We start from the raw sequence: 25,659 nt of genomic DNA, 5'->3' as shown, positions 1-25,659 counted from the left end.
TGAATGGAACACAATACACATGAATAGTTCTAATATTACAACTTGTGTTCCTGTCTAGAAATGTTCCATATATTTGTCAATGAATGCCTCTACTTGTCAACCAGCGAGAGAAAATTTAAGTAAATACTGCTACTTCCTCTCATTTAAGAACTCCCATTTAAACTAGATGTGTCGTGTCACATACCCATTTTAAACAGCAAAGGAGGTCTGTTATGCTCTTTCGAAGTTAACCTGTGTGTTCATGTCATATCACCTACTTTAATTTGTAAGTTCACTTTTACTCTGATCTGTGACGTCAGAATTAAGACACATATACTGTCGTTTCTTATTTGCCCCCAGAGAGAGGTAAACCAACCACTGTCTCGGATATATATATATATATATATGATTATACCAAACTATGAACTCATACGGCCTTGATGTTTTTTCAACAGATTCTTAACTCTACACTACATTCGTTTAATGAACAACGCATTTAATTTTATTGATTGAAGTTTAGCGTCTCTTTCCAGCAGTTTTTTTTTTTTTTTTTTGTTTTTTTTTAATTTTTTGATGCTCTCCCACTGGGAACACGTGCGCACGTGCTGCATTGCATTTTGTATTACTAAATTTAAAGCAATTCATATATCAATGGGTTAAGTTTCTAAATAATTCTCTGATGATGCTACAGATTATTCTCGATTTTCCCAAATCCTTGGTAAATAAAATTTCTAGTTTTATGTCCAACAGTTATGCTCTTTAGGCTGATGAAGCTTAATGGAACTAAACGGTTGTGGAAGAAATGGTGGAATGAAAATGTAGGAAGAAACGCCAGAATGCAGAGAAACCAATGGACACGATGTTGTCCACCACAGACTCACTTAGCCTCGGATAGACCCAGGAACCCTTAGCACGAAAGGTGAGCGCTCAACCACTGAGTCACCGAGCCTCCACTTAATCCTTGTCTTATGTACACTCATGTCCAAAATGATTGTCGCTTATCTATAAGTGTCTTTTAGTGAGAATATAATTTTACAGGGTACTTTTAATACTGATACTATGTGTATAACCGGTAAATGTATAGTTGTGGTAAATTTCATAGGAAAAGAATTATAAATACGAAACTTAGAATGAGTAAAACAAAATGTTGCTAAATGGACACGAAAGTTTTATTTTCGTTTTACTGTTCTTATTTACTGTTCTTTTGACATGAAATTTTCCACACACATGTCTTTGACGATTATACACGTACTAACATTATAAGAAATACTGGCCGAATTCGTTATCAAATTACATTCCTATAAAAACATATTCATAGACATGCGACAATAATTTTGGACATGAGTGTACATACAGCAATCAGCTTTTTGTTAGGCTCCATCCTGAATGTTGAGCGGTGCAAATGTGCGACTTTATATGAGAACTTTTTTTTTTTTTTTTTTTTTTTTTTTTTCCACATTGTATTCAGTGTTCTCGATGACACAAAACAGATTACTATTTGAAAACTGCGCCTCCAAAGGAGTAGCTTGAGGCTTACTGAATTACAGAAATAAAGATTGTCTTTTGAATGTTTTTATAGCACTACAGTCTTCAGCACAATAAGTCCTGTCACTTAAGGATATTGGTGAGTTTTTCGGACAAGTATCGAATTTCAACATAGATTCACATCAACTTGTAAGCCATTTTATTAATATTGGTATGAAGTAATAAGTCACTTGATTCTCACTGATTTTTAATTCAGAAAAAAAAAAATGAATACATAACTTTTTGAAGTCAGCTCAATACAAGTAAGTATCAACCTGTTTTCTTTCGACCCACTCTCTTTTTCAATATGATTGCGCACCACTTCAATAACAGTCTTAATGTGAGCTTCGTGCACATAGAAAAGAGAACAATTTATTGACAAATATATTTAAACCATACCAGATGGAAGATTTATAGCAGGCAAGATCAGTAAAAATTTCAATAGATCATACGTTTATTAATAATTATAATCCATCTCATGCGCACTGTATGAACTTCAATATTTAAAAATAATATATTATATACAATTCTTCTGTAACTAATTTTATAGGAAGAACAAGAAATGAAAAGCACATAGCAATGATGCAATGTTTAGTTACTTGTAAGAACGAAATATTTATCATTTCGTGTTTTCTGTTTTTGCTTCTGAATATTCTGCAGTTTCTAATTTCTAGCCCAATTCCACAATAAGACCTGATATGACTCATTATTTTGTACTAGTTGTTAAACAGGATGTGGAATGATGTTATTGTAACAAGAAGGTAGGATTTCAGTTATTGTCGCAATGTGCCACAGTAAAAAAAAAAAAAAAAAAAATAATCACACACACAGACATGCACACAAACTAATTACACTTAGGACAAGATTTTGTTTTTATTTTTTTATAATTTTACGGAGAATAGACTTCTCTATACAATTAATTATAGTTCAGAAGAAAGGAAAAAATGAAAAAACATTGGTCCTCAAGTGTAACCTCAATTCCACACTACATATATCACAATTACTGTATTTTTCAAAACCAATTTTCAAGGATACCTATCCTTGACTGAAGCTGCAACATTTGCAAACTACTGAAAAAAATTTACCTTCAAGTAATTTACGTTCTCTGTTAAATACAAATTTATATTTTAATATGAATTGAAACTTTAATGTACAGAATTAACTATTACGAATTACATACCAAATAGGTCTGTTTGTACTATACAATTTTATAAACAAGTTGATAGCATTATATTTGTATATAATTTACTACTATTATAATACAAAACATTTCAATACATGCAAATAAATTGAATTAACTTCCTTTTTCGCAATATAGATAAAAGCGGAATATTTCCATATAACATTACTATGATACAAAAATGTCTGGAAACAACATTATGCAACAATTATCACCATCTTTATACAAATGTATGTATCAAAATAGGTCAGAATAATAGAAGCCAGAAGACAAAGAGAAAGGTTAAGAAACTGCTGGACGATATTTAAAGACATTGAGCATGGATTTTTCAAGAGAGCTCCCCATATCTTTATGCTATTCACAAAGTATTACTAAATCCCGTCTCTTAACACTAAAAACATTTTCGTAAAAGTAACATTATACTAAATCGAAACTACTTTTATGTTATTCAGCAGGTGTAAAATCTTATTGAGGATAGAAGTGCTTTTGTAATAACTCTTACAACAGCTTACCAAACAACGTACCATTTCGATGCTTCTTTGCAATCACTTGCTCATCAGTACTTATTGTTAAACGAAAAATGATTTCAATGGTGAAATTATACCTTATTGGAAGAGTTTTATGCGCAAAAGCATATTTATTTATTTATTTAATACGTTAGATAACACATTTCCAGTACATATACATACACACGCAAAACAGAGTATGTATGTTTCTGTATATTTTCATAAATTGATGAGAAAAAGTTCTTTTAGCTGAACTGCGTCGCACTTTGTAGTTTCAGTTATACATGCATTTATATTCCGCACAACACAACAACGAAACCTTGCAAACTAAAGAAAATATTGAGAAAAGATCACCAAGTACTCTTATTTACATATATATAACTACAGATCCAATACAAACATACACTATAAGCACCACCTCTGAAAAATACCGACAGCTAACTATTTAGTATTCCCTCACTAAAATATGTAACCCTCACTTATATATGTATCAAGTTTTGAAATAACTATTGTTTCGAAACTTCCTCGTAATTATTGTACTTAACTTGATTATACTTCTTGTGACATTCTACCTATCTCTCAGTCTTTTGGGCTTAACTATTATTCTATTCTATTTCCCGTTGATGTACACGTAAGGCTCAGGCTATATAATAATATACAAAGTAAAGAATTTTAAAACCATAAGAAAGCACAAAAAGTGTTTTCTGTGTCGCAAACAACTGACCAAAACATTCTAAGCACCTGATACCACAAGGTTATAATTAATAAAACATGTCCAAACAAGAAGACTGATTTCAACAGGGAACTACCACCGTAATACACTGAACAAAACTAACATATATATTATATCCACAGGAGGAGAATTAAACAACGATACTAAATATTAATGATCTGGAAATTATTCGCTCACTCTATATGGATATATTCTTTGCGACCTTTCGACCCAAATACGAATTTAATATGTTCACAAAGCAGCCCATGTCTTCCAAACACAATACACTATACAAAAATGCGTCTTGTAACTGCTTATGTCATTTCTGCAAATAAGACTCAATAGAGAATCATTTTCTCTCCTTCCTGAAACATTATTAAAACCAATTGTGCAATTCTGAAATGCAATTTATTCTGATAGGTAAACTACAGAACTATTATTAGGAAATGAGCCATTTTATCGAAAAAAAAAAAAAATTAAATTGCATTAATACCTGAAAAATTGTTGAAAATTAAAAAAAAAAAAATAAATAAATAAATAAAATCTTGTACCTACTACTGAAATATATCGTACTCATCACTTATGTTAGTGTTCGTAATTTTAATAACTTAGAATCTATTTCCATTTTACGGTAATAAGCTCAATAAGGCTACTGAATAAGATTTTTTTTTTTTTTTTTTTGAAACACCTATGTATCAATGATTCAAACAATGTTAACACTGAATTTAATCCTACGTATGTTGGTATTTTCAAGTGTTTCGTAAGAACTGCCCTCAAGATTTGAAATTATTATATTTATATATATAGCTACTGAAATAACCCTCCTCCCTCTATCTCCGTTAGTTAATTCCCCTCCTTTATATGTATTCGTTATTAAATTCCATGTTACGTATTCGCGAGTACAAACTGATTTCCTTTACGTACGAAATACTAATTGTTTCACACTGGACGCTTTTCATGCTTCCTTATGGAATAGAATTCTATTACATAATATACAAATGAAGGTATAGATGTATTCTACACATCTTCATGTACGAACAACTATTTTTATTACAAATTTCATATGATATATAACATTACTCCAAGAAAAAATAAAGTGTTCTTTTTTTTTCTTTTTCTAGCAACGAGTACCCTTTGTAGAGATTACATATTATGCTGTGATGAAGTTTTCATTCTAAAATAAATGGATGATATAATAAAGAAAAGAACGAAGAAATTAAATATGACTGTTTCTCCCTTCTGTCGCAGCACATGGTCCAACATCCTACGATTCTATGTACAAAGTTTAAATACCCCGCTATATTACCAACCCAAAGCCACAATTCATTTATAATCTTTGAGCACTGTTCCAAATGCAACAATCACAGATCTTTGTTTCATCTAACTCGGAAGAACCACAATGACAGCCTGGTTTCCTCAGGTAAGATTTGAATTGTAACAGGAACCAATATAGATCATCCATTCATCACTCTTCCTTTAGCACTGTCAGACAACTCTTGAACAGTTGGACCTGAGCCTATAAAAGTAAATAAATACTGTAAATTCTAACTGCAGTTACTGGTAACTACTCAAACGTATCTGCTTACAGCTTCAAACGCAAATGTATCAATGCGCATAAAGCTGGAATGTACAAGAAATAGAGTATTTGTCATATTCCACGTAATATCAATTTCATTTTATTGTACACTGCTGTCTGTGAAAATTGCGAAACTACGAAGGAATGACGGAAATGGGTACTAACTTTGAGGGTATGACGTAAAATCGTTACAATTTTAGAGGGATGGCACATGAATAGCCCCTGAAGCGCCCTTGGATCGTGTTTGTAGTAGTACCACGACAGGGAGGCTTACGCAGAATTTAGGTAGACGATAATCGAAAAGCAAGAAAGAAAGGCGTGAATAGCATCACTATGCCTCATAGACATTAAATGACGCTATACAATAGAGACCGCTTTCGAACGGGGACGCATGGTTGGTGTGCAAGGGGGCGCTTTCTAAGTACCACTCAATTGGTGAGTATATGGAACATGAAGTTTCAACATTGATGTGTATGTAGAAGCAATGGACGCAAGGTAATTATACGTATTGACGATCATGCAGTAAACAAAGCAATGTGACCACACAACGGAATAGCGCACATCGTGACCATACAGCGTCGACCACGTCTACCGGTGTTTACGAATGAGTTGCGTTTCAACCTATCTTGCAGTGATGGTCGCATACACACTAGAAGCTATCGCCGTGGCTGCAATTTCTTGGAGTGTATTGTCGACAGTCATGGAGACAGGTGTGATGCCGGATGCTACTAGATACAACACACGACCTCCGCTGCTACCCATTATCTTAACTTCACCTACGATAGTTACATCACGGAAGTTCTAGAGGGTCTCTCTTCAGACTACTCCGGAAGCCATATTTCAGCAGGATAATCTCTGGTCATATGTATCCCGGAATGTACCAGCCTACTTCGAAAACGGACGGGTACTGATGCTTCCTTGACCTACACAGTCGCCATCAGACAAATACGGGACATGATTAGCACCTTTTCGTCACTGTTCTCTAAAACAGTATCGATGTCTTGTGGACTCGTATACAAGTAGCGTGACAACCCATTTCTCACAAACACAACCAATGCCTGTCTGCACACTCAATACTATTTACCGGTTAGAAGTGTTGTCTGAAATCATAAGCACTTCTGTACAGTCATATAAGGATCTATGGCATAAATTTAATTCCACTAACACGTTTTTTTTTTGTTTTTTTTAATGTTGTAATTTTTACATACAATACTGTATTACTGGAAAAGTCAAATAAAAGTTTTTTTATTAGCAACGCACACAGAATATTTCTGTGATGACATGGCAAAAATATTATTCCTTTTTACCTATAAATAGTAGATTTATGCTTCATATTAAAACTATATTATATATATATATATATATATATATATATATATATATATATATATATATATTTAAATAGACTGAAGTTCTCTTACCAATTAGTTTGTTAGCAAAGACTTTATAATTTTTTCAATACTTTGTGAACTTTAATATCATTACTCTAAAGGAATTTGAAAATGACATCAAAAACTTCAGGTTTTTACCCTACCAGTTATCAAAAACAGTAAATCTATTTAATATTTTGGAAATCTTCACACAGGAATTCCCTTAACTTCACGTTTCATGTCGCCTAAAAGGTATTAAGCCTTTGGAAGTCAAAATGGAGAATACATTTATTAAAATCTGAAAATAAAATTATGAAACCAAATATGTACTATTTTGTTCGATGACTTCCCGTTTTATCCGGCAACAACATAATCTCGTCTCTATAGAACTTCCCTTGTTTCTGATTTTTAAAAAGACATATGGATTCCAGAGGCTTCTTTTGAAACTAACTTAACACCATTCATGGAGTTCTGCGGAGTGCTTGGTCCAGGCTGAACGGTACATGCATCAAAACCACCCAGCCAAGTTCTCTCACTTTCTGAAGGGTCGTTAAGCTGTATGCAGTTTGGAGTTACCAGCGTGGAATATATCACCCTTTCTGTTGACCAGCTCCGGCAGTTTTTTTGAACTGCTAGATGCACTTGTGCTAATGTCGTAGAGTTTATCGCTCTGCTCGGTAGCAGCAGCTCATGATATACGATGCCTTTCCAATCCCACGAAACGTAAAGCATAACCTTCTTGGGTGTTAGTGTGGGCTCCCAGATTGTGGAGCTGCTTCGAACTCTTGTTTTTGCACATTGTTGTCGTAGGTCATTCACTTTTCATCACTTGTGACCAACCGTTTCAGAAATGGCTCGAGTTCGACTCAGTAGAGATTCACAAACAGAAATGTTTTTGAGTCGGTATCATGTGCCAATGGAACGTTAAGCTCCTTTTCGCAGTCAACTTTCTCTAAATTAATTAACACTAATCAATGATGGATGTTCAGATCATTGATAATGTCTTAACTTTATATATACCAGTCTTGCTTGACTTTTGTCAGAATATCAACAACTTTTAATGATTCGACCCCATGCGTGCTGCACCTTGGAAATGTTAAAAAAAGAACGCGACTGAACCATCTTTTCGTTGTTGCTTCAGAGAACTATCTTGCCCCCCTAAGCAGCACGAAGTTCTTCACGGGTCTGCGCAGCACTTTTGCCTTTATCGAAATAAAATTTTAAAATATAACGGTTTTGCTGCAAGTTCATTCTCTTCACGGGACAATATCTTACGTCTGATTATAAAATTTGCACATCTACTACTTTCAATTGTCAAATGATGAAAGGCCTGACCCGCTGAGACTCTCATACTCTGAGATTCAAGACATTAACGCCATCTCGTGCATAAAAGGCTCAATACTTTTTAGACTACTTAATATATCCTGTTTAACTTATATCACGATTATTGAAATTCAAATACCCTTCTTTGTACGCAAATTAATCTTTCTTGTTCAAAACTGAATAATATAAAGTAGGTATGAATAAAAATACTCTTATAGTGATGTATATGATTTCATTTTTTGTTTTTTATATTTATTTATTTATTTATTTCCAAAATATTGAATAGGAATACTTTGTTATACGGACTATAATAATTAGAAATAGTACTTCTGTACATATGCTTTTCTCTTTTAATTTAATAAATCAAACTCAGAATGGCACTTCAAGCTAAGGTATCATTTTCGTCGATACTTTTTGTATCATACCTGTATCTATTACAGATTACATGCGTGTTATATATTGCTTATCTGAAAAAAACAAAAGTCATGAATTTGATCTCATATTACATACACAATGCGAATTCGTAGCAAGCCAACATTACCAGCTTGTAGACGCTGTGATTTCTCTCTGGTAGGACTACGTTTATGTATACTTACTTCATATCGTTCAAAAGTCTGAATAAGCCTAACAAGGGACATCACGCAAATGTTCAGCTCCGATTTCAATGATTTTTCGTTTTCTGATAGACGGCATATATGCATTATTTGTGATGACAAAACTTTTTGCCATCGTGCATGTTTTCTATTTTTTATAATTTTTAAGAGTTGCGATGTGGTTATTAGGGATTACTCAGAAGTCCCTTACTACCCTTTGTAAACGGAGTGTTAATGAAAGAACAACCATGTATATATATATATATATATAATGCCTATAGTCGTATGGAGGTATGACCTTGACGGCAGCATCTTGAAATCCGTCATTTTGAATTAAGGTCAAGTTTTTTAAATGCTTATTTTTGTTCTATAATTAACCAGTATGAATTTAGGACTGCTTCTAATGTGCACCAAACGTCCATTATTCGATCTTTCAAACTGGCAACACACTTAATTTTCACATGTTTTAAGATTCCAACTGGCACTTTCTAATTGTTGCCATGGCTCATGTTTTCTAAATTTATTACATTTTTTAGAGTTGCGATTTATCAGTTCATGAATAGTGTTGGAATAAGCATCCAGCAATCTTTCTGAATTTTGAAGACTTGCAATATAATTATTTATTTCCCATACCTGCCCTACGAAACAACTTCAACTTTGCATTCAGGTAAACCGAAGACGTAGCTTGTAATGGATAGTAGATGAAAAATCAAATGAAAATTCGTTTCAAAAAGGAAAACGAAATATGATTGTTGTGTAAATCAATGGTCTTTTGTTTTGTTTCATATTTATTTTTTTATTATTTATTTACTTTCTATGGGAATTTTTTAGCTAGTCAGACAAAAATGTCATTTGTTTTCTAGCGATTGTTGTCGAAGGTTCATATTTGTAAGATTTATAATCAGTTTTGATCGGAAACTCAATTAAGTTAGACCTCTTTATAAACAAGTTACTAGTTTTCATATGTTCATGATACAAACAGCGTGTTGGGAACAGTCATATTATGCTTATGATATTTTCTATCATTCCTGCTGCTCATTTAAAGTTGTATTAACAATATTTTATTGTTTGTCGTTTGCGCAACATGGAAGCTACATTTCCTGATAATTGTGTGTTCATACAACAACGATTTGTTATAATTTCATTTGTATTCCTTTACGTCACATAGGTCCATAGGCTTCTCATGTACTCTGGTTTGAAATAAATAAAAAAAATGAAATGAAATATTTGAGTTTTACGTCCCACGGTTATGCCTGTTAGGCTAAAGGAGACGGTGATTATGAGAAATGAATGAAATGGTGGAATGAAGAAAGTGGGAGGAAACGGGAGAACCCCGAGAAAACCCACGCACACGGTGTTTGTCCACCACAAAGTTCACTTGGCGGGGGCTGGGATCGAACCCGGGACCCCAAGCACCAGAGGTGAACGCTCTACCATTGAGCCACCGCGGCCCCTTTGAAATAAATAATTACACTGCAAGGTCTTCAAAATTCAGAAAGATTGCCGAATGCTTATCCCAACACTATTCATAAACTGACACATCACAACTCTTAAAAAATGTAATAAATTTAGAAAACATGAGCCATGGCAACAGTTACAAAGTGCCAGTTGGAATCTTAAAACATGCGGTGAAAATTAGGAGTGTTGCCAATTTGAAAGATCGAATAATGGACGTTTGGTGCACATCAGAAGCAGTCCTAAATTCATACTGATTAACTATAGAACAAAAATAAGCATACCACTGGCTTTTTGGGAAAATGTGCTATTAAAATAAGGTGTCACATGCTATGGTTTTCATTTTTCAAAACCTCACTTTAATTCAAAATGACAGATTTCAAGATGGCTGCCGTTAAGGATACCCTTACCATATCACTTCCCTCTAGGCATAATATGTATTATCGAAGCTTTTATTCACTATTTTATTATCATTAATACGCGGGTTAGAAGCAGAGGTAAGGGACTTACGCACATAGTAAGTATAAACAATTAATATGCCTGTAACTTTTCCCCAAATGTGCGTATCTTAAAACTAACTTCACCATTGTTTTAATGATTAAATACTAGCCCGAAATTATGTATCATATTACCCTATCCACATTTAAAAAACTTTGACCTTGATGGCTGCCGTCAAGGTCATACGACTTCCCCCTAGACATTATATGTATTTACATGGTTGTTCTTTCATTAACACTCCGTCGTTTAAAAAGGGTAGTAATGGACTTCTGCAGTAATCTCTAATAACCACATCACAACTTTCAAAAATTATTAAAATAGAAAACATGCACGGTGGCAAAAATTTCTGTCATTATACATAATGCATACATGTCCTCTATCAGAAAAAAAAAAAAAAAATCATTGAAATCGGAGCTGGACACTTGGGTGATGTCTCTTGTAAGTAGCATTATTTTGTATTACTAAATAACAAGAATGTATAAAAATGAGGAGATTAGCTCTTCCCATTTTCAATATCTTTATAAGTTTACTTTACTAGTTAACCACAAACTAGAAAGCACACTTACCTTAGCATGTTTCAGTTCTAATTCAGCAAGGTCAACAAGATTTTTTCGGAATGCGGCTACTCTTCTCGTCTTGAAATCCATTAATTCTGTAATTGTGAAATATAAAGGTTTACAATTGAATACATACACAAAATCTAGTTAAGCTGTTCTTTTATTATGGAACTTAATTCAGCTCCCTGGCGCTACAGCACACGAAGGGTTATGATCAATCAAATATACACATTCGACTGGGTGAATGTGTTGTCAGCATTCAAAGCTCGACATTTCCTAATTCAAGTAATTCTCTCTGAATGCACGGACACTACCGAGCTATATACTAGAGCTTTCCTTATACTTAAGCATTCTTTACTTTCTAACAGAAGGGTTATATGTAGAAAGTGCTTAAGTGTTTAGGCATGTGCCCGGGACAGATGTGGGAGAGCCAATATTTACGTTTGTGTTCTGTTTTCATATAATGCCGTTACGCACGGAAATTAGAGAAACTCAGTTTAAACAGTTCATGGAACTAGCCGGAGAGCTCGGATTTTTTTATTTGTATATAAACAAGTGTCCTAATTACGGGATAATAAAATAACTGATAAGAAAATTTACTTAGATATTATTATATGTGCTTATTGTTTACATTTAGTGGTTGGATCTCCATATCTTGAAAGTATTATTCACACATAGTAACAGCTTGAAATAATACCCGACTAATTATCTACCTGCATCGTTAAGTAATTTATCTGATAACATTGTATACACCCTATAGATAGATACAAGATTGCTTTCATTAGAATGACTATAGAAAGACAACTGTAATTCTACATGCTGTGGAAGCTCTGACTCCCATTTTTTTTTTTTTTTTTTTTTCAAATTACAATTTTACACATACATACATACACATATTATTATTATATATACAGGGTGTTAATGAACTATACCGACAAACTGTAACAGGAGATTCCTTACATCAAAATAAGACAAAAAGTTCATATTGACCTATGGCGTAAAGTCCATAGTTTCAGAGCTAGGGCTGTCCAAAATCGCGAAAAAGCCAAATTTCAAGAGGTCCTATTTCGAATTCTAGAAACTGTAGATGGTTGTCCTTATCAGCATAAAGGAAGTCACGCATAAGCAATCCAAAAATGCATATTTCATTAATGTTCAATGGGTGTACAGAGTATTCCATACAGGGTGAAATTCCCAGACATGCCATACACCGAATTTTGAGATAAGCTCTGACTTTATGATTGGTCTGAAGTAGGCAAACGATAAGCTTTGATAGCAGTGAACATGGAATCCTTTGGCACGATGTCCCTTAAGGATCGTCAGCAGCATGGTTTCTCGTACTCAGGAGAACGCATTCTGTAATGTTTTCTTTCATGCTTATAAGTGAAGAAAACGTGAAACATACCGTCACGAAATACATCGCATCACACGTTATTCAGAACACAAAAAGGACATGAAGCTGGCTGTTCCTAACACTTCCGACTTCTCTCCAAAGCATTGAATGTCCATAGTTGTGAAAGCTTACCTCGTGCCTACTTTGGGCTCTCCTTGACATAAGGGAATATCTGAAAAGTCTATTGAGAGCATATGTGAGAATTACACCGTATAGGGAATGCCCTGTACACTTATTGAAAACTAACGAAATTGCAGTTTTGGATTGTGTATGCGTGGCCTCCTTAACGCTACGGACCACCATCCACAGTTGCTGGAATTCGAAAAATTCGAAATAGGACCTCTTGAAATTTGGCTCTTAAGCGATTTTGGACAGCCCTAGCTCTGAAACTATGTATTTTTCGCCATAGGTCCATATGAACTTTTTCTCTTATTTTGATGTGAGGAATGATCTCTTACAGTTTGTCGGTATAGTTCATTAACACCCTGTGTATATATATAAATAAGTAAATTATCACAGGAGATAAAAATGAATGAAAATAAAATGAATTATGAAAGGACAATACATAAAACCCATTCGTAATATTCTCCAATATGTCAGGATTGCCTAGTATATTCTATATAATCAGATAATAAATCACTGAGCAGAACAAACCGATTTTTATTACAAGACTAACATCGTGTAAAAGTTACGCCAACTGAACACTTTGGTGTACGATAAAGCCAAGGTGTTTAGATGGCGATACTGTTACACGACATTAGTTTTATTATAAAAATTTGTTTGCTTTGTTCAACGATTAGTGTATCTAGATAAAAACCCTATATCTAAAGTGGGACTCGTTCGCAACGGACAGTCTTAAGATCTTTAGCCTAAAATGTAGATCGTTATAACATTTAATAAGCAATGTCTGCAAGTATTAAAAACTCCAGATTTTTTACTTTAAAAAAATGCAAATTCGCTCCGTTTGCAACAAAATACACTAACAACGCTGATTTATTCAATGAGACCGAGTTGATAAAGAAACAATACACCTCTAATCATGATTTTGAAAAAAAAAAAAAAAAAAAAAAACCTTGCATAAATACAGCATTATGACATATCTTACTCCTGTTAAGTTCTATATTCCGTTTCAAGTTTTGCCAATTTATGCGACGAACTTTATATTTTTAAATCAAAATTCCCTATGACAAAATTATACTACTTAAAGAAAAAGATAACGTAATACAGTAATCTTAAGGGATCACTGTGTATTATCTTAGTAAAGCACTAAAGGTTAATTGCCTATGCTTCAGGATATCGAAGAATACCAATATAAATTATGAAAAAGATTAATTTAAAATAGAAAATAATTATCTATCTCAAATAGCTTGACATAATGGAATATTGTGTTCTCTTACCTTCTTTTCCCTTGTTAGACATTTGTTCAAATTTTTCGCATGCCTGTTGTTGTGCCAGTTCAGCCTAAAATTAAATAAATAAAAAAAAAATATTACATTTTTTCTTCTGAAAGAAATAAGTTTCCTTTTACTTTCTTTACAGAATAATTATACTACGAATTTCTAAAGCAAGTCCTCTATCATCATCATTATGTTATTAGAAAAAGACGTATACAGTATATATATAAATAAATAATTTCTTCCAGCAAAATAAAAACTGTATTATCACTGGCAACGAATGACATATTTCTTAACGCCATAAAAGTTTGTTTTTTTTTCTTTCTTCCCCGAAAACAACAACATAAGAATTAACTTTCAAGTATGTTATTTTGTTCAGCCCGATGCGTTGTATTAACTAATATACGTCTAACTGGGAATTATTTTAGTTAAAATAAATAAATAAATAAATAAAAGAGTTAATGACAATCTTAGACTATGTCTAATTAACGGTACTTGTTCTGTCGACCTGCTACAGGGTGTCTACAAATTCCAAAATGAAATTTCGTGACCTTTTCTTTACCAAATTATAAAATTTCCTAACATTTTCAAGATCGAATTTGCGTGCGAATTAGGCCGAATTTTCATGCATGCTATAGAAACGTACTTTGCTTGCGATTTGGTAGCGTCTAAAGCCGACCATAGACATTTTTGTTGGTGAATTTTGACGTTTTATTAAACAAAATTTTCCAATCTGTACTTACATTTGTACAGTTTAAAAAAATCGTGACCCAAAAGCTAAATTTCGTGACATTTTCTTGACTTTCATGACCGTTTTCTGATTTCGTGACATTCATGACTTTCGTGATCGATAGACACCCTGTGCTAGTATTATAACGAAGAGCTTAATAAGAGCATATTTCAGCGTCAGTTTCACTTCAGTGAGTGATATTATTCTTACAGGAACTATTTCTCAAAAACTACACACGAGCTTTTATTCTCGCGCATACCATTTTGTTCAGCTTAATAAGATTTATGGATTGCTAGTCTCAAATTTCGACATCCCCCTCCCCCTTAAACGCTAATAATATTGTAGAATTTGCATGAACTGAAAGACACTACAAGTAGATGTATCATCTTTCTCTACACGATTCCTCTCTAGTACGTATGTGTCTTCTATGGGACTATTTATGTATTTCCAACTAGACTTTGTTCATTAAATGCCCAATATTAATTACGACGAGAACATTTTTACTCATGCTGCTAAAGGGCCATATCTATATTTAACTCTATATAGTTATCAACTCATCTAAAACCTTATAAACATACATTTAAGATAATGATCTATTCTTTTAATTTCATATTACAGGAAATAATCAATGTTCGATTTCGAATGAACAACCTTGTTTTGTAATTTAAGAAGTAGACGATGACGTCCTACCCTAGTAACTAATATGGCTAACCTATAATAATACACTCAGTATACTTTTAACAACAAATGCTTGTAACTTCATGAAAGATTAAGTACACAACATACACCATTATAATCTTTTTAAACAATTTAGGTAGCTGATAGTACTGTAAATCAAGCCCGAACTTATCCTTTGGCCTAAACCAGTTTCCGTAACTTACTTACTCCCTCTTTGGACTACGCAACCCGAAAGTTCAATGCCGCATTCACAACAGCTCTCCATTGACTTCTGTCCTTAGCCAAATGAATCCAGCTTCTACTTGTATTCCTATTACAGCGAGATTCATCTTAGACCAGACCCATATTGACCAGAGGAAGGCTAGAGGGAGGCAGAAGATGCAGAGAGGGAGAAAGACAGACCCTAGTGAATCGACTGTGTGTCTATCACAACACTGGAAAGGCCTTTGTCTTGCATATTGTCTCGAGCACGTGTTATGTGAGGCTTTGTTGCATTGCTTACGGAAATAAACCTCGGCTCGGTTGTCCTGTCTTCTGCTTAATATACGGCCGGCTTTAATATCGTTCTCTCATCTGCGACTAGGTATTCGTGATAGCCTTTTTCCAATTGGGTTTTCAGTTAAAATTTGGACACGGTTCCTACTTTCTTCCATTCTGGCTACATGATTAGTCTACCTGAGCCTCCTAACAAAGTTTGGTAAATGGTGTACATTATACAGTTTCTCGTTGTGAAGCTCCAGACATTTCCCATTTCCGTCCCTCTTGGGTCAGAATATTCGCCTTGAATTTTATTTTCAAATACTTTCAGTCTGAGTAATAACATCCATTCCCTGCTGTCGGTCAGCACTTAATTTCTTCGTAGATATATTTTTGGTCTTAATGTTAATCTTAAGATATTTGAAACCATCCAATTTGTTTTCGTAATTAGAACTAATGCATACTTATATTGTTAAAAAGAAATCAAGTCCATAAATACCAAGAATTTCATTTTCTCCTACCATTATTAACTGAATTTTAAAAAAATCTGAAATACTTGACTGAGTTAATAGTTTTCTTTCCTTAAAATTATTCGTCACGATTGAATTACATATGTCTTACTGATACTGTGTTCTAGGATTTTAGGATATATATTTGGTTAGATTCTACCTAAATCTAGAAATGCAATTATGCAAATCACAATCTACTAAACTACGATACACTCTAGCAGGCCTAGTTGACAACAATACCATCTCCATATTTCACACTTCACATTCATGTTGATACATACGACGATTTCTCCAATTAAAAAGTTACTCTCTCAACACAAACTGTTCCAACTAATTTCACGCAAATGCCTTGCATCTTTTCTTTCTTTCCTATAAAATATGCCAAGACAAAATAAACATGCACATGCAATGCATGAATCTTTTCTTAAGCGAAAAGTATACTAAAGGATGAATAAAGTACCTCCAATATCTAAACCTTTGTAACTGGAATTGAATTAACTTCGGAATTGTTGTTTCACCACAATTTGAAAAAAAAGAAGAACGTCTCAGGATTTCTATAATGTTACCAAGATTGTTATCCACCTATAGAATTTTAAGAACCAAATTAACTTTGAGGAATTAAAACAGATTTTTCTTTTTTTCTCATTCTGACAGCATTCCAATGAATAGCTCTAAGATATTTTAGAAGTTACAATTAAAAAGATGGAAGTTTATACTGATTATACTTTTTCACTGTAACAAATTTCGTATTACATCTAACTTGAAATAACCATCCAAGTAAGAACCACATCTAACTTAAAACGAAATGACCATTCGAAGTAACGTAAAATATCATATCCAAGAACAATTAGCATCAACAAGCAAAAAAACAGCAGTCCAATGAAATCAATGAAATTAAAAATTCAACTCAAGCTTGGAAATATATAATTGTAATCCATCAAATATTTTATGGCAAATTAAAATTTTTCTAAATAAAAATCCTGGAAAACAAGCTTAATATATTACACGACAAAGTATCTAACATTCATTTAGTTAACTACATAATTTACTAAACAATCTTAAATCATTTCGAAAGACGAAACATCGTTTCACACCACATGCTGCCGTGCTATTCATTTTACGAAGCAGAGCATCATACAGGCAAGCGAAGTTGCGTAGTAAAGAAAAGGTATAGAACTGCCATCCAACTTAGTACTTACACATCATGAACTCTCTTAACTACTAACAAAATCAGTACTTACATCAGCCACTTCCAGCGCCTTAGAAAGCAGAAAATGTCACGCATCAGAAATGTTATCTAATATCCTTGACGTTACATTAAACATGTATTGAAACTTGAATTTAACGTAATTCAGTAGGTACCAAAAAACACTTTTTAAGAGTGTTCCCTTACACACTACTTTTTAATGAAATAGTAATTCTTTTTTAGAGTTCTGTTTATTGCTGAACAGCTCGATTTCAAAGACACGGCGTTTCACTAGCCACTTTATCAGGCATATGTTAATGACCTAAATAGTAATGAATATACAAATATTGTTCCTGATTTAGCGACAATTTCGAAATATATCCACCTCAGGAAATTTCATGATACCACTGCCGATGATGCTCTATTTGACGGCTTTGCATTCTGGCTATCGCCCGGCATCGAAGTTTCCATTGATGGAGCCTGGAACACAGTGCAAACATGTCCAATCGCAATCACTCCTCTTAATAGACTTACCGCAACTAGTCAATGAGATAAGGACTATGCTGTATCAAGGTCCGTTTGAGGAGGCCAAAGGTACAATAGTCTACCGACGAGACATCAGAGATTTAGCTGCAATGGGGATGATGGGACTGACACGGATATTTGTTTATTCAGTCATTTGTTGAAGGAAAAGGACCGTCCAATAAGAAGTATAATTAGATGCCTTGCCTTGATGCAGCCACACCAGATTTCTCTTTCTCCCATACCAGGAAGGTCATGGGGATAAACTGCTGTCAGGACGTTAGTCTAATAATAATTAGGATTCGCCTTAACGTTTCTTGTGACACGGTGGATCTTAAAGAAGGCTATCAACGATCATGAATTCCTTGCCAGAAACTTTTTCTACGTTCAAAGTACGTTCTTTGGAACGTCTTTCAGACCACATTCTCTGCAGAAAATTGTACGCAGTCTGTAACAAACAATGAGATACACATATGCCTCGTCCAATTATAACGTACTTTTCTTTTTCACCTCTTGTTTCTTTTTCACCTTTTTCACCGTGTCACACTACCGGTGCGACAATCTACTGTTTATTGGGAAGAGTTTCTGAATATGTCTCTTTTGACTCTTCTCTAACCCAAAGTCAGGATTAATTATGGTATAAACTGTCTTCGGTGTGTTCGAGCAGGTTTGCAATGAGCTTTTATGTACCCTGGGTCTTTCCCGTGACGAGTTTGCACTTTCCAGAGAACAACTGGCATACTGAACGTAGCAGAGCTATAGTTGGCCTGTTTTTGCCCTACAGGAATCGACTCGCTTCTCGCCTTTCATGCCCTTTTGACAAACGCTCTATGCTGTTCTTCCAACCATTCAAGCCACGTTCCCTAAACATGACACTTTTACTGTATTCGGCATCGGGAAGTTGGGAATCTAGATTCGGTGACATTTTTCAACGGGACTGGATGTCATTCACTTAGCGCTAGGTGATACTACTATCACTTGTAAAGATCGTCACTATAGGTTGGAAACATTCTCTGTATCATAATTAACTTAAATTGGATTTATCTTAGTGTATAATAAATGTTATGATATCATAGTGTGTGTTCGTCAGGATACCTTCATTTCTATTGAAGTTATTAACTAAATGCTGGTTCAAGTAGCGAGTGGAAAATCCTGTAGTAAGTCTCAACTGATTTAAATACTTCTTTTGACAAAGTCAATTTTGTACCTTACAGCTTCATACGCGCCCGTCGATGCTGGGTATGCAACGTTAATTTTGTGCTTGATTTGCAATGTTGTATCCGTAAAGAACTGTCTTCGACAGTAGTGTAATCAATTTCAGCGAACAGGATGGCTGTGCGAAAGTAAATTTCGTTAAGGTCTGAAGCCCATGTGGGGAGAATCAGAGAATGTTTTCAGAGTAATCGTAAGTCCAACGAGTCTACAGTGAATGTAGCCGGGAGATTGCAATTTCCCAAACTCTGTGGCGCGTAGCTTGTAAGGGACCAAAAATGTACGCGTATTGAGCTCACTTGCAGCACCTTACACCGGAAAACCACGCCACACGCCTTCAATTGTATGAGTTGCTTAAGAGCTGAGAAGTGAGTTTAAAAAAAAGAAAGAAAAAAAGAAAGAAGAAAGAAAGAAAGAAAACTGTGTTTCAGTAATGAGGATACTATTTCTTTACGGTAAGTGGACAAGCAAAATATTCGTATTTGGGGTACTGAGAACAATTACTAAATTGCTGAAATTGCATGTGCTGCACTGAAAACAAATCTTTTGCGTTATTTTCACGTCAGTAGTGTATGGCCCGTACTAGTTCTCTGCTAGACCGTAACTCGTTTTTGATACGAGCGGTCCCAGGTTCGATTTCCGGTGGAAACACTTGGTCGAAAAATTGTAATAGCTTTTTCAGACCAGCCATCTTGAATGAGGTTTTCCTCCTTCACACCAAACAAATACCGAGATGATATCAAAACATAACATCTGCTTCCTTCTTTCCCCATTCCTTTCTTCCTCCCCAATTTCCTGGACAGGGTGATCGCCGAGGAACGCGCTCCCTCACATCTAACGGGTTAACATGGTAATAGCTGTCGAAAGCCAAGAAAAAAATTAATTTCTAACCTAGACCGTAACAGATAAAACATCCCGATTTCTTTATTTATGCCACAGGTGAAACGTAACCGGTATTGACGTTACTTGCTAGTTTGAGTTCATGCCACTACCACCACTATTTAAGAAATTCCTGAACGAGAGATTAACACCTCGATGGACTGGAAACAGCTAATTGTAATCAACTTAATCTACGCTGGAATCCAAGGTCACCGAATTTTCTCCTCTAGGTGAACGTCAAGATAACCAGTATACAAATCATCACTCAAAGATTTGCATGAACTGGATGACTGCATTTATGTTGTGGTGCAGATCAGTGATAAAAAATATGCTGAAATGTGAGCGACTGAAGTTGGATTAGTGGTCTGACTTGAGCCGAGAAACCAAAACTCACATTGTACACTCAGAAACAATGTTAAGTATAGGTTAGATCTATCATTTCTTCATGTTATTCACTCTAACTAAACTCCGACGATTACATTGCGTGAACTAACATCTTTTGATATTATACGCAGTTGAGATCATTCTTATAATTGAAATTTGTGTCTGTTTTGTAATTAGCAGAAAACTACATACAGAGGCATTTCAAGATTATTGTTTGAATTTTGCAAGTAGTTTGAGAAAGATCATAAAGCAGAGGAGCACCAATGACCATATTTTATCCAATAAGAATTGGCACGACATACAGCAATATATCTCATTATGTATTACGTCTTAGTATGTAACAACAACACAAACACTACTAGTAACTATGAAAGTTTTCGACATATCAAGAAAACACTCTAGGTCTCACGGATTTTTGATTAGAAAAGGAAATCTTATACTTAAAAATAGAATGAAACTACGTTGATAGTCCTAAAAATAAGCGCGAGGAATGAAACTGATAATCAACTGTAATGGATTTTTTACAAAGCACTGAGAGACAGTTTAAAGGCATCAATAATTTAAACAAGATAAAATAAAAACTCTCAAATCAATAAAGATGTAAGACAAGTATGAAAACCAACATGGCTTAGAACTGTTCGCACTTGCACGCTGATGTCTGAAGACAAGATGAGTAACTCTTATTTTGATTTGTTTAACTAACAGAAGATGTGTCGGTATAATCAAATATACGTATTATTTTTAGTTGGAATCACACTAACCAAAGCTTTAACATACCAGTTAGTTGTTCACGAAATCTTCATTACTTCATTTTCAGAACAAAGTTATATCTGTGCAGACAATATTATATCTGTACACCAAGTCACGCTATACGCAATAATACGATTTGTATAATAACTTCTTTAAGTTTCACTACAAGCTTACACAATTTGTATCAACAATCCACTATTTATATACTTTTAAGAGCAGGCGATCAATATAAATAATACACACCTCTTACAAAACATTCATTCTCTTATTTGCAGAACCATATATTTTTGACAACTACCAGTACTTATGAGAAACTAAAGTTACTAATTAGGAGAGAAAACAAATATGGAGAAAAACGGAAGAGAATCATTTAGAAAAGGAAGTAGAATTATTTATATATTAAAAAAAAAAAAAAAAAAAAAACTAAATTTTAGCAACTATATTGCTACCAAAATTCTTTTAAGTAGTGTTTAATTCAAGCTACAACTAACCTTATAAAAAATGAAACTACTTCTCTGACAGGTTGTAACGAAGATCTTAAAATCCGCAGAAGTACCTGCGTAACAACTATTCTATACAAGAAGCTCAACACCGTTAAAATCATGGAAGATTAAAATTGCTAGAATGTTAATCTCTACTTATACGAAATGCACACCAGAAATATGTGGCGTTTCGTTGTGATTTCCAAGAATACGGAAATACAAGGGAAGAGAACTGTGTCTATTTCTCAACAAACTCTTCCTGTTTATTGACGCATAGTTGCCATCGATCCGTCCATCTTATATAGCATGTGGCATAGTCATCTTTTGGATTATGTTTTACATACTGAAAAATAACACCTCCCAGAGATGATATATTGGCAAAATGGCGTCCACGAAGAGAATCTCTGATGTTTGGAAACCGAAAGTCACTTTGAATAAATCTGGTAAGTAGGATGGGTGTGGCAGAAGTTCAATACTGTGGTCAGCCAAGAACGAAGTCACAATATTACCATGGTCCATGTGGAGGAGAAAAATTGCCATTTGTGGTCTTTCTCAGTCAATTTTGACAAGAATTCTGTATTCAAAAGTGTACGAAAATATTCGCCCGAAATTTATGACCTTTCCGAACACACTGGAACAATATCATTCTCTGACAATCCCACAAGATAGCGTACAGCATCTTCTCATTGGATGCCGTCTGATGCAATTTTTCTGGGGTGGTGAATCTGTGCGTTTCCACTGCATCGACTACCGTTTTGTTTGTGGGTTGAATAATGGAATCTGTGGTTCATCCGTTGTTAGAACACTTTCAAAGAAACTGCGTCCCTCTCTTCTGAAGTGTGTAACATCTGCAACACTTGATCGAATCCTTGCTTCTTTTTGATGGTCATTAAGCATTCGTGGAACACTGCAAGAAGAAACTTTCCTTAGGCACAGCTTGTTTGTAATTATTCGTTCTACTATTGTTATTGTTAGCCCTAGTGTATTACAAATCTCCTGCATGGTAACAAGCCTATCATTCATGATGAAATTTTCGCCTATCCTCCATGATGAAATTTTCAACACTGGCACTGCTAGCGTCAGTTTATACTGTTTTTGGATGTTCACATCTCTGCTCATCTTCGACATCCGTTCGCCCTGCTTTGAACTCACGCATCCACTTCCTAACGGTGTATTCTGCGAGAGCACTCATCACACACATACACCCTTTAATTGGTGATGCATATCGGCTGCATCACGTGCAGCTGCAGTGAGGAATTTCGCAACTGCCTGTTGTTCTTCGGCCGAAAACTCCATGGCCCAGAGTAGTATCAGAAACAAGTCTTACTTGTTCAAGCACTGTGACTGAACTGCTGTTACGTAGTAAACAAAACCTGCACGGTTTAGATACTAAGGATGGAGGACTCCGGCGATGCCGTGTTGATTACTCGAAATGACAAAAATAAAGACTAGAATAAAACGGCACGTACTTTTCGTGTACATCTCATATATAAATTAATACGTGTGTGTCTGTGGACAGAATTTCACTTAGAAAGGAGCTCCAAATTTGGTACACAGATAGATCGTTGCTAAATCTAATCGTGTGCAGTCTTTTTTCGGATCTGCGCGGTGGAGTCGAGAAGTCAAAATTTATGTATGTTTCTTCTCTGGCTATTTTTAAAAGCATCTTACTTGTATCCAACACACTTTCCTTTTCCTTTTTTTTTTTTTTTTTTTTTTTTTTTAATCATTATTATTATACAGGTTTAAGTAACAGAAGAACATAAATATCCGGGCAATGGAATAAAGACGTTCGTCTCCCTCTTTTTATTCATGTTCTAAATTAGGATCCGGTAACGACGGGTTCTTACTCTTTTTATTCTGAATTAATTGATTTCTGGCAACGACGGATGATTATAGCTAATATATAATATTCTAGCGTTTGAGGACAGTATACACTTTTAAGTGAAGGGATTAACCATGGGAGTCTCAATTCTTAACTAACTTAATGCTATCTATCTTTGAAAGAAAAATTCATAATCGACAGCAATTTAATGTTGCACGTTATTACGTTACGCTGATGCACTTTCCTTTTATAAAGAAGGACTAACAAAGTTTGGTAAACCAAATAAGATTCACTGTTGAATATGCAAGTAAACTTCGCAATTAGATCTTTTAAGTATCATAGTAGTCAATTTCTTGCTAGCGTCCATCAGAGACCTACCATATTCAGTATAGTTAGGTACATTCACGAATTCCTAAATCAAATATATGGAAAAAAAAAAAAGAAAAGAAAAGAAAAAAACTTTGGCCTCTCTTCATCGGATTGTTATTTATGATAAGAAACTTGATTATTTTTTTTTAGTATTGGTAGCCTAAATGGGAATCAATTACGCACAGCAAGATCCAATACAACGTAAAGAACAAGAGAAAGCTAGCTGCAAAGGAATTTCCGAAGTGTCCTAATAATAATTCTATGAATATTTTTCTTTTTTCTAGTAGTATATTGTGACTACGTAAGATTGTCTACTCTCTCCAACCTATTGAGGGTAGCTGTCAAAAAATTTAGTTCTACAAATAAACTGCAAGTGTCTACTGGTATTACTCTACTGTTTTGTTAAAATGCTGATAAATAAGTATTTTCTTTTCAATAAATGAAAAATGATTTTTTTCATGCCTTTCGAAAATGGAATTTTAAAGCATGTTACGTTTTTAAGACATCTAATTTAAAAAGAAGCTTTTATCTCCTACAACTTGTTAATGGAGGAATTACCACGTAGTAGTTAATACGAATAATATCGTGTAATAAATACCCGATGCTTAAAGACTAAGATTTCAATGTAAAAGAATCATCACACCAAAACCTATATTAACATGTACGAACCTATCCGTCTGAATACATGAAGCATACGTATGTAATTAGAGCTGCGCCTTAATATTGGAAAATGAGAACTTATCTTGTAACATTTCAAAAATAAACGAGTTAGGTCACGTCAGAGCATAGACATAGCGAATTTTTCGTCGACACAGTTTCACTAAGGAGGAGGAGGAGTAGTAGTAGTAGTAAACTAACAAGTAAAATCCACAAAGACTCTGAGGTGAAAGTACACTATGTTACTATGCAAAGATATACGCCTTCGATGTGAAACAAAATGTATATACATAGGAAAAAACACTGCGCTGAGTTGCTTAACGATCTACTAATGCCGTAACAATGTGAATATTCCTATTCCTACCTGTAAATTAAACACTAAAAAATTGTTTTTGAAGAAACCATACTTACAGCATGAACATCTTTATTCTTAGTTCGAGCTCTCTCCAAGTTCTTGTTAGCATTTTCATAGTTCGCTAAACACCGTAGCCTTCTATACAACAATCGCTTTGCAGCATTAGAATCCCTCATATAATATCTCAATGTGTCCGACAATTTAAGGTCTTCATCCGAAGCTACTCGACCTTCTATTTTCTATAAATACATAAAAGAAATAGCATAAATATAAAATTATATACTCGTGGGAAAAACGAAACTAAGTACAAAAAAAAAAAAAAATTATATATATATATATATATATATATATATATATATATATATATATATATATATATATATATATATATATATATATATATATACTCAAATAATTGCTTCAGAAGTTCGTTCATTCTTCTTCACCGGTTGAAGACGACAACGTAGATAATCGTGACAGCAAAAGTACACACAAAATTCATACATATTCATTTGGTGGAATGAATAGAGTCACATGGATTGTTTACCTTTATGCATAGAAACCAAACACCAAAATAGTACTGA

The 25,659-nt window shown here is 34.2% G+C and overlaps 1 protein-coding gene across 3 annotated transcripts in view; it reads right to left on the bottom strand.

The window, feature by feature from the left end:
- Positions 1 to 1,694: 1,694 nt before the first annotated feature.
- The window catches only part of Snx6 (sorting nexin 6), a 67,503-nt gene continuing 43,538 nt past the window's right edge, over positions 1,695 to 25,659 (bottom strand). For 2 of the 3 annotated variants that reach the window (XM_081725608.1, XM_081725606.1), the window contains 5 exons: positions 25,132 to 25,314; positions 17,696 to 17,713; positions 14,064 to 14,127; positions 11,283 to 11,368; positions 1,695 to 5,417 (listed from right to left, as the gene is read on the bottom strand). In XM_081725608.1, the coding sequence (XP_081581734.1) occupies positions 5,367 to 5,417; positions 11,283 to 11,368; positions 14,064 to 14,127; positions 17,696 to 17,713; positions 25,132 to 25,314 (402 nt within the window). In that variant the 3' untranslated portion in view covers positions 1,695 to 5,366. The remainder of the gene's footprint in view (positions 5,418 to 11,282; positions 11,369 to 14,063; positions 14,128 to 17,695; positions 17,714 to 25,131; positions 25,315 to 25,659) is intronic. The other variant, XM_081725607.1, reaches the window with a different exon arrangement.

Source organism: Thermobia domestica, chromosome 9, assembly GCF_964235325.1.
Source record: "Thermobia domestica chromosome 9, izTheDome1.hap1.1, whole genome shotgun sequence".
NCBI lineage: Eukaryota > Metazoa > Arthropoda > Insecta > Zygentoma > Lepismatidae > Thermobia > Thermobia domestica.
The sequence above is the reverse complement of the archived record's forward strand: the minus strand, read 5'-3'. Positions and strand labels throughout refer to the sequence as shown.